We start from the raw sequence: 11476 nt of genomic DNA, 5'->3' as shown, positions 1-11476 counted from the left end.
CACACTTTTGAAAAGTTAGTCGTGATTCAAAATAAAAATTTGATGTCGAAAAATGGCGATTTAGATGGAACTGAAAAACTGTGCAAAGTTTCAGTTCAATAGAAAATCATGAATTAAAAAAATTCTCTAATTTTGATGCTGTTGCTTGGAATCGCTCAGCGGCGAACACCACCCGCCATTAGTTTCATTCGTACTCAGATCGTGCCCGCTGCATCCGCCGCCTAGCTCGTAGGCAGACGTGGCGCAGGTCCGCAATTGCTAGAGTCCACCAGTAAGCTACTGGTCTCCCATTTCTAGGGTGGGCTCGCCTAGGCATGGTCGCATCGCACGCACGCGAGAGCACCGCTACCAGCTCGTCACCGTCTAAACCAAGTAGGTTTCGCTCACGGCGGAGCGCCTCCCCCACCATTCCGACTAAAGGTACTCTTGGTACCGACATTAGCCAGGTCGACATCTAGTATGGCAAGTGTCTCTAGCAGGATCTGACCCCGCTGGTTCGTGAAACGGCTTCCCCATTCCACGGCCCAGGCATTGAAGTTATTCGCCGTTACCACCGGTCTTCGCCCTGTCAGCACGATCGTTATACAGTCCTGCGAGAACTGCTCGATCAGCCACCGCGAAGGCCACCCCGTTTACTTTGGCGGCCACGAAGCCCTCATAGGTAGTAGACATCAACTCCTTTACGGGTTTACGGAGTATTTACCCGTCGTCCATATCGTCACCATTTTTCTAGACCCATCCACGACCCAATTGCCGTTGCCGGTGGGTACTCGGTATGGGTCCGCTGTAATGGCGATATCCGTCCCCTACTCAGAGACCGCCTGATAAAGCAGTTGCTGAGCCACGTCACGGTGGTTCAGGTGGAGCTGCTGCGTTACGTGCAGGGTTGTTAATAGTTATCGGAGCTGAAGCATAATCACTGACGCCAACGGGTAATAAAAAGTCAGCGTCACTGAATCAGCAGCTCTTGAATATTTTTCTTCAAACACCGTCAGTCAGTTTGCTGATCGCGACGAAAAAGTTTTGACGATTCTCTTTATTGGCATATTCGTTGAGCTGCTTGCATCGCCCTGTTCGAACGAACGAATTAGCCTGTGCATGCCGGCAGGATCGACATACGAATGACACTAATGAGTGGAGCTCTTTTGTCGATCATTTAAAGCTTTCAACAGTGTTCGATATTAGATAAGAAAATCTTATTGGAATCTTATTGGAATCGTAAACAACAGCTTTTCCTATTGAACCCTCGTTAACTGAAATTCAATTCAACCGTTATTTTAATTTTAAGATTATAATATCTCACAGATCGCAAAAATCGCAATCCTAATTTTTTAGCAAATACACATCAAGAGGTATATCTTGGTGTTTTTGAAATATTTGATCTTTTGTAATAGTATTAAGAAAGGTGGTGCCTCTCCAAATTTTCGACAGTATGTACAACAATGTATGCCTAGTATGTATTAATGTGTATTTGCTAAAAAAAAATCAGGTTGCAATTTTTTGGCGTTTTGTGAGATATATAATCTGAAAATTACACCATTTAATCTATACCGTCGTGCGGGGCTTCTTTTTACACTTTTTCATGATTTTTCAACTTTATGACATTATAACTCCCAGAGTAGTGAATGGATTTCCACAATTTTTACACATAATAATTGTGAGTATGTATGTAGGATGTATGCAAAATTTGAACTAAATCCATCAATAAACAAAAAAGTTGTTCATACACCAATCGGACACATCTCATATAGAACCAGATGGGGGCTACTTTGGACATTTTTATCTAAAACAAACTTGCATTTCAAATTTCAGGTTTATTTAGAAAACTACTTTGTACCAATACTGTAGTATACTATATCAGACATGATTTCAATAAATTTATGCGTTTGAAGATGGTTCCGTGCTACCTTTGGTATTATGAGCAGCGTGATATTGCTATATAAATAGCCTGAAAAAAAGGACCATCAATCCTTTATTTGGGTCAAATGGTCATTTATAATGTATAACGATACAAATATTCGATTGTATATGCTACGTTGATATATTTTGAATGAATTGATCAACCCTTTGAAATTTATGAACTGTAGAAACAATGCTTACAGACCAAATGTTCTGATACGTTATGTATATTTTATTGATTTATTCGATGTATTTTCGCGTCCTGCCAATCAATAAACGGTCTGTTTGAAAAACAATTTCAACCAAATGGAGGGAAAACTATTGCTTCGTAATAGTCCCAAAGACATCAAACAGATTTGAACCATATTTCGAATTCAAAAAATCCATATTCGAAAGTGTCCAAAGTAGCCCCGCATTTCAAAAGTAACCCCGCACGACGGTATTTTATCTATATATATATATATATATATATATATATATATATATATATATATATATATATATATATATATATATATATATATATATATATATATATATATATATATATATATATATATATATATATATATATATATATATATATATATATATATATATATATATATATATATATATATATATATATATATATATATATATATATATATATATATATATATATATAAATGCAGTGGCATACGTGGGACCGCGCATAACTTGCGAACGAAAGGTCCGATTTCGATCGTCTTAGTTTTGTTCTGTGAGTTTTCACCCAAGGAAGGTTTATGAGGTAAAAAACATGGAAAATTTGAGAGTTTTTGAAAAACGATTTTCTATACCTCTTCCACCGGCTACTTGGGCTTGGCTAGAAACTTGAAACGTCAAAAAACGCAGTAGGTAAGACAAAGTTTGCCGGGTATAGCTAGAATTAATAAATTAATTAAAGACATTTTGTTAGATGGAGGTCGTTACAATAAATAATTAAATTTAACTTCCAACCGTTGAAAAAATCACCTTTCTAGTTCGCAGTTTTGCATTAACCGTAGTGTGGCCAGCAATAAAAAAACACCCGTAGAATGTCAATAGGGTACCCGGGTACCCAGGAAACTGAAATGATCATATCTCCGTCAATTTTCCACCGATTTTTTTTTTGGCTCATTCAACTCACAAACTCATTACCTATCGAGATAATATTTGGTTGGACCGGTCCGATCACCGTGGGTGAAAATCCGGATTTCGCCCATGTTTTTATACAAAACAATGCTCGGGATTTTCGGTAGGTTAGTAGCAATATCGGTATCAATCTTGCCTCAATTGCTTCAGCATATAGTGTCTGATCAGCCTGGGATCATAAAATGTGTTGACTTTGAAGCTGCGATTCCAGATCAGGCTTCCCGTGGGGGTTCTGGCTGGCCATGGCTACTTTACGGTATCCCAGGCTCAACAATGTGGGCTTCAATAAGCACATGCTCCCGAAAAAACGATGAAAAATTGACGAAGATATGATCATTTCAGTTTCATGGGTACCCGGGTACCTTGGCGGCATTCCACGTAATAAAAAAAACAAAAGCCACTCCCCTGACCCTCCTCACTTGAAAATTCGGTCAACCCCATTAATAGATACATTAATTAGATAATATTTACGAGTTCTTGGATCTAGCAGAGTTTCTACTTCCTATTCTCAATAATAATTTAAATATCGAGATTCGAAATCGAAAAAGGTACCCGGGTACCCTGCCGGTCACATAAGGGTTAATTTTAACGAAAAAATGTATTAAGAAGGATTGAATTTCCAGCTATTGTTATACTTGCAGTAACGTTACTGTTTCTAACTAATTTTGTTAGCTCTAATCTAATTTGATCTTCAATTATTTTTTCATTTAACGAATGAAACCTACCTTCACGTAAGTCTATTGTCGTCGCGGTTGAAACAATAAATTTTTCTTCAAATGAATATGTGAAACATAACGTCGGACGTAATGCGCTGGACAGCAGATATGGCCCTCTATCCAGCGCAATATGTTCAAAGTACGTCCAACACACGGTTAACGAAAAAATCAATTTTCGCGTGACAAAAAAAAAAATCAAAATTCTATCTTCAAAATAACGGTTGAATTAAATTTCAGTCAATGATGGTTCAATGGAAAAATCTTATTGGAATCTTATTGGAATCGTAAACATACGATTCTAATAAGATTTTCTCATCGAATGTCGAACACTGTTAAAAGCTTTGAATGGTCGACAAAAAAGCTCCACTCATTAGTGTCATTCGTATGTCGATCCTGCCGGCATGCACAGGCTAAATTGAACAGCTCGGAAGGACCGAAGCTAATTCGTCAATAAAATCTTGACTGGTTCACCTTTCGTCTGCAGTCGGATGCCATGTGACGAATGCATGTTCGTTTTTCGTCGTTGCAAAAGGAGACAAAAGAGAATGACGAAAATAATAGCTCGCTGTTTAATTTTCTGTTTATCCTCGTAGTGGTTTATTTGTCGGTCGCTGATGATGATGAAAGTGACGGAGTTTTATTTGGTGACGAACTTTTTTAGTTTTTCGTCGTTGGTCGGTGACGAAACAGATGGTTATCAACCCTGGTTACGTGCACTGTGATTTGTTCACTGCGGTTTTCTTGAAGGCCGGGCACCTTGGACCACCCGTAGAATGCCTGTTGTTAACGGATTTCTCGGTACAGCTCATACAAATCGGTGGTCTCGTGCAGCCTTGTCCTTATCGCGCATCAGCTCCAGGGTGATTTCACCCGTACGAGTACGTCTGATACTGCGCACGTCGGCTCCCAGCTTCACGAGTTTGGCGTCGCTTCGCATCGCCTTCAAGATGTCCGAGTACTTCGACTGTTCTGTCTTGATGACGAGCGCATTGCCTTTCTTGCGCTTGGCACCTACTCTTTTACGCCTTCTAGGTTTCGCGTCGCTGTTCTCCGCGACCTGCGGAATTTTCTTCTTCCTTTTCCGCTCGACTTTCGTCCAAGGGGGTCCTCGTCTTGCTTCATCCTACTCTGTAGTTGGTGGCCTAACAATGGTCGCAACTCCCGTCTCCCTTCCATCCGGGACGGACCAGCCTTTTCAGGCCTCCCCTTCCCAGCTTTCCGGGACGACTGGCTGGGGTCCAACTTGCCGGCACTACTGCCAACCTTCGGGGTTAATATCTTCCTAGCCTTGCGGGCACAGCCAGACAGCTCCTCACCTGACGACTGCCTCACCCGCATCTGCTAGTGCTTATCACGAGCATTCGAATCCGCCACACCTGTTAGGCGAAAGTGAAGGCCTCCGTCTGGGTAGACTTCGTAACCTTTACTTTCACCGGTTCCGCCGCTACTGCAGTTTTTACGAATCTCACAATTCAGGAACTTGAGTCCATCGGGTAGTCTAAAGTATTGTACGGTTCCTGCCCTTCTCGAAGTCTTGAAAAAAAGACACTACACCGTCTTCAACCAGAGGTTGCACAGACTGAACAATCACTAACATTAGACCAATGAAGGATTTTTCGTTTGACGAAAAGTTTCCTCCGACTGGAACGGGAATCGAACCCTCACTCCGTGGCACTCACAATACGCCTAAACGACTGACGGCGCTAACCGCACGGCTAAGAAGCCCTAACGGGCGTACCGCGGAGGTAAGAAAGAGAGAGAATGAGTTTTTAGTGGGTCGAAACCCACATAAACCGAGGAACCACCTCTTGGGTATCTGATCGGCAGATTTTCTCATTCTATAAAATAAAAAGGTGCACCGCAATGCAATTCTTACTTTGAAAAATCATAATCAAGAATGAAGCATCGTAGAAACAAAGTTTTTTTTTATGAAAATGAAAGCAAATTTTCTCAGGAATTAAAAAAAAATATGAACTGGAAAGTTTACCATAAAATTTTTAACCGTTGAGATTCTCAAATAAAAGACGGAAAAACTAAGCCAGAACTCGAGGAAAATTTTCGAAAAAATATTTTTGAATAGGTAATTTCATAAGCTTTAATTGCTGATTTTTTTTTGGAATGCATTTTTTTCGTGTTTGAGTTATGGCCAATTTTGTAATATGTTCAAATGTGCCATATAAGCCTTTTCTTTGAAAAATCAAAACTCAAGAACGAAGCGTCGTAGAATCAAAGTTTTTGTTTAATGAAAATTAAAGCAAATTTTCTCAAGAATCTAAAACAAATTTGAACTGGAAAAAGTTTTCCACAACGTTTTTCACCGTTGAGAAAATTCATAAAAAAAGCCGGAAAAACTCCTCGACCTCGCGGAAAATTTTTAATAAAATATTTTTGAAACTTTATAAACTTCAATTCCAGTACCGTCGATGGGGGTGACAATGGGTCTGAGGGGTGAGATTGGGTCAAAACGAAGAAACATAAAATTTTAAATAGCTCATCAACTATCGCTAATTTATATTGAAAACTTTATATTATTTCAAAGAGGAGATGTTTTTACACGTCATGAAGCAGAATAAGATGTTTAGCAATAATGTTTTTTTGTTAAATTTGTGGTTAAACTTATATGATGAAACTACTTATAAATCACCCTGAAAAAATTTCTCCTTCGTAATGTTTTATGGTTAGGTACCATAAATTTTCTTATAAGTGATTAGCTGTAGGTAATACCTGGTTGAGGCAATGAAAAAAGCGGGATGTCATTGCTCTTTTTATTTAAATATTCAATATTTTTGACCTTATGTCTAAATATTAAGAATGGGGGTGAGATTGGGTCAAACAAGTTATCGAGTGCACATGACCGTAACTAAAAATTCAACTTGTTATGCAGTCCCCATTTAAAGTTAGGGTGGTGGCATGTTTACCTTATCTTCATAAAAGCACGCTTTCTTTCGTAAATATGTCGAGAAGTGTCAAACGAGTGTGTTAATACGTTTAGTGCCTAAAATCACAATATAACATACACCCATGCGTTTGGACAGCTCCTCTTATCATCACAAAATAGACTTAATAGTGTTCCTCTATCTCGAGATGGAGTGATTTGCTTTAGCAATATATTTAGAGGCCATTGATCATGTACATAAGATTTTATAACGGAGGGTTTGGTTAAACATTTCTTATGCAGTATACTAAACCTATCATGTTTTTTTTTTACAATCAATCTTTCAATGCGCCCTCCCTCATTGTAATCCCCCCTTCTCTCATAGAGGTAGAAACTCCAAATGAGGATGATTATGGTGGCTTAAAATGGCGATACAGCATACAAATGTTATTTTATCAAATTTCAACCATTTTTTCGGTTGTATTAGGCCTTTTAGGTGGATTAATCATCTTTTAAAGTTACCTAAGTTTTTATTCGTCATGATAACATTGTGTTTTAAGTAGGTATATCTAGTATGATCAATAAAATTAACTTATTTTCTTATTTAGGCAATTTCGAATACTTTGACCCATTCTCACCCCCTCTAAGGAGTGAGATTGGGTCAATTTTCAATCATTTGTAGTTTAGTAAGCAATTCATATAACGTGATACTTTCTTGCTAAACTATAATTACTACATGGAAGAGTATACATACCAAATAAAAAGTTATTCCGACTTCAATTGCATTTGTTATTAAACAAACAATCTTTGAGTATCCTTTTTTGACCCATTCTCACCCCCAACGACGGTAGCTTTTAAGTTTTACTTTTTCTCGTTCCTGGGGTTTTGTCGGCAAAACTGCCTAAGAAATATTTGAGGCCAATTTTGAGTTTAATAGGATGAAGAAAACAAAACGCCCGACAATACGTAAGTTCCCCTAGTTAAGCTTTAAATTTCTTTAGAAGACTGCAATAACTTTATTTTGCATTTTTAGACACTCCAGAAAAAGTTTATCATGATTGTGGCATAATTCAGGTGTTGATGGATTAACATCATCGTAGATGAACATTGAACATCAAATAAACGTTCAGTTCTTGAATATCCAAAGAATTCAAAGTGAGCACTAAGTATATTGGAATTTGTGAAGAAATTCGATAAATCGAATAGAAACCTCATTTAGCAGCAAAATATGCATACTGCAGTTGAAATATTTAGTATATAAAAGATCCTTGAGGATGCAAATCGTACCTTGTTTGTTTTTTTTCTAAGCCATAATGACAATGGCAATCGTCCCCAACTCCAAAAAATGTTGATCTCAAATAATGAAATTAGTTAGTGTTGTTAGTGATTTTTTTTCGGTGCTAATAAACAACTTAAGAAATATTAATAACATCTAGGCACATTTAAAACATAGAAGAAAAAAATGGATCAGAAATTGAAAAATGGTAACTTGTGGTCCAAATTCTTAAGCAACCTGAATTAATTCAGGACAATTTTTTTTGCACACTCATTTTCATGTTTTGCGCTAACGTAAGAACAAACTGACATTCACAAGATGCGACGCGAGACAAGACATAACACTTATCGTTCTTACAATCGTCAAGGATTTACAGAATTACCTTTTCTGTTGACCGGTTTCGGGCACGATGTTGCCCATCTTCGGGACAATGTCTGACTGGTTACGCTGTCGTACGATGTTCGCCGTCGTACGACAGCGTAACCAGTCGGACATTGTCCCGACTCGTAAAATGGGATATACGAAGCTGAAACGAAACGTCAAATCAAATGGGGCACTGCACGAAAATTACTTGAGCGATTCCGCTTGAAGTGCATGCCTCGCATTACGGTAAAACTTGTATGTACAGGAATTTGTTGTGGAACAACTAAAAAAAATAGAATTTTCTTATAGAAAATTTGAATCGGTTCATTGCAACAATTAAGAAATGATTGATTAAAAAAAACTAAGTGAAATTAAAGCATTCAAAGTTGATTATTTTGTATAAAAATCGCACTTAATTTCAACAAAATAAATCAATAAAAATGTATATTTTGAAGGCATATCACTGCGAACACTGCGACATCTTCATATTAATTCCGGAACAGTCTAAACCATTGTCGGATTCGGCAGATTTCCGTTCGTACCTGCTCTTGGCTGGGCACACTGCTGCCTTAAGGTGGCGTGACGCATTATCACTGGTGTCAGGCTTATGTCACATTCGTCGTAGAACATAAAGAGAAGCTTGCAATCTCTCGGCAATGGTGCTGTAAAGATTTAAGTTTTTAACATTATATTTGATTGCAATAGCCACTAGGAATATTGCAATCGACTACAGGGTGCATTTATAAGTTCAATGTAAGTATCAGGGGTGTAGGGCAATGTGTGATTCAGGAGCTTTGACACACTTCGCAAATAGGCAAGGTCAAGGCTCTTATCTCTCTCTTTCTCTATGACTGGATTTTTACTATGGTGCATCAAAAGTGCATTCATTCAGTAGCACACATGTTCACATACATTGACACAATGACGTCGAGGAAGCACGTGCGTCCGTTGTATACTTAAGACTAGGTATATGGCAAACAATTATTAGTGATTGTGAGTTAGTGAATTAAGTTTGTTTTGACGATTTCGTATTTTTCTGCACCATGGCAATTCCTAGAAGTGTTGAGTAAGCACAACGTTTTCTAATAACAAGTTGTTTCTTTCAGCCTTTAACTGCTCGTTTTATTTTCTTACATTTAAGTATTAAACATGAGTCTCTCAGTTGTCAGAAATGTATTCAAAAAGTATCCTATTGCCAAGGGTATGGCAACATACACGATCATATGGCCAACAGGTTGCTTTATACAGCAGACAATGGACGGGAAAAATTGGCGTAAGTGATTCAAAATTGTAGTCTCATCGACTTGATGAATTTATCTTTTGATTTCAGGAACATATGACTATAAACAGTGTATGAACTTTGCGATTTTCGGAACGTTTTTTGTTGCACCCACACTGTATGGATGGATCAAACTGTCGAGTCACATGTGGCCAACGATGACTCTCAAGGCAGGATTAACTAAGGTATGTGTTAAGCAATGAGTTAGGGATACACAACCCTTTATTATAGTAGATTACAAGAGGTACCGCCAGTCGGGGTGACATTGAGTCTGGGGGGTAACTTTGGGCCAAAAATCAAGAAAGATATTCGCTCCAGTTTCCAGTTAGCCTAGTGGTTAAGGCTATGGATCGTCAATCCGGAGCCCGCGGGATTGGTTCCCATTCCGGTCGGGAAAGTTTTCTCGACTTCCTGGGCATAATGTATTATTGTACTTGCGTCAAAATATACAAAACTCATGGTTAGGCATATGGTACTGTATGGTTAGGCATACAGTACAATATCGTTGTTTTAAAATGCCCACAGTTGAACTCTGAACATGTAATAAATTGCTGTTTTCTAGGTGTATTGAGCAGTTGTTTTGAAAAGTTATACGAGTTTTCTTTGTTTTGATAGCATGAAAATCTTATTTTTTCGAGCTGTAGTACAACTTATTCATTTTGGGGGTGACTTTGGGTCATATAAAAGCAATGTAATCAGTCTGAGAACCCTACAAATGTGAATTAAAACAACTAACAAATAACATGGTGCAATATTTTGGAAATAAATGCTAGATTCATGCAAAATTTTAAATGCACGCATATCAGTTTCTACGTAGATGATAAAGAATGTTACTTTCGTTTTTTGAGAACACTAGTTATATTGAAGGGATAGCGGATATATTGTATTGGATTATTGATCGTTTACAATGAATGTGGTCAAGCCAGCAGAAACCAGGGATGTTGCCACGGGTATCATAAATCGTTCTTCCAAAAAAGGCTGGTCGTTAGTAATCGGGAAATCGCAGAAATCGAATGCCTTCATTAGGGCTCGATTCATTCGTTAGCAGAGGTTAGTAGGTGGCCTAGTGCACAATAAAAGAATCTTTATGATGACTAGGCCTTAGCAGTTTTAAATATTTTTGAAATTGCCTTTCCGTTTTTAGGTCAACACATATTTAAAACTGTATCTAGTTAAAAAGAGTTCGATGAATTACTGTCACCGGTATTCTTCTTCTTGCAGGCAGTTGTGGAACAGTTCACGTACGGTCCATTTGCCGGGACAAGCTTCTTTTTTGGGATGAGTCTACTGGAACAGAAAACGGTCGACGAGGCCATCGGCGAAGTGAAGAAGAAATTCCCAGATACCTATAAAGTGAGTAAACCTAACTAAGCAGCATATGCTCTTCTATCAAGTTCTCAAACAACCCCATCTTCCAGGTCGGAATTTGCGTGTGGCCAGTGGTACAGACGATAAATTTTACCCTCATAGCGGAACACAACCGGGTCCCGTTCGTGAGTATATGTAGCTTAGTGTGGACCACTTTCTTGGCCTACATGAAGCAGCGATCGGTGTCGGTGGCGGCACCAACATCAACCACATCAGCAGCGGCGCTTCAGCCCAGTTCAATGAGTAGCATTCAGCAACAGGAAGCTATCTCCCAAAAGCAAGCGGCCATGGTTGCACTGTAGGGAAGCCAAAGATATTATCAGCGTTTACTTGTTAAGTTTTTAAACTATGCGACTACAAATTGTGCCAGTGCAAAAACTGAGCGGGTGATAAATGCATATTATTTTTTATTTATTACTAGAAGAATGTTAGGAAAATTGTAGAAGTGTGTAACAGAATCGTTGAAAAATATGACAATAAAATCCACCGATGCCGAGCGTCACCAGCTAGCTTTATTCAAGATGACCACACTTAGGTCTCAGGAC

At 38.4% G+C, this 11476-nt stretch overlaps 1 protein-coding gene across 1 annotated transcript; it reads left to right on the top strand.

Annotated features, from left to right (window-relative positions):
* Nucleotides 1–8870: 8870 nt before the first annotated feature.
* Nucleotides 8871–11433, top strand: LOC109427697 (PXMP2/4 family protein 4). The gene is made up of 5 exons (XM_019703281.3): nucleotides 8871–9037; nucleotides 9391–9557; nucleotides 9615–9748; nucleotides 10785–10916; nucleotides 10982–11433. The coding sequence occupies exons 2-5, from the start codon at nucleotides 9434–9436 to the stop codon at nucleotides 11231–11233; spliced, it is 642 nt and encodes a 213-aa protein (XP_019558826.3). The 5' UTR covers nucleotides 8871–9037; nucleotides 9391–9433; the 3' UTR covers nucleotides 11234–11433.
* Nucleotides 11434–11476: the final 43 nt, after the last annotated feature.

Source organism: Aedes albopictus, chromosome 1, assembly GCF_035046485.1.
Source record: "Aedes albopictus strain Foshan chromosome 1, AalbF5, whole genome shotgun sequence".
Lineage (NCBI taxonomy): Eukaryota > Metazoa > Arthropoda > Insecta > Diptera > Culicidae > Aedes > Aedes albopictus.
The sequence above is the reverse complement of the archived record's forward strand: the minus strand, read 5'-3'. Positions and strand labels throughout refer to the sequence as shown.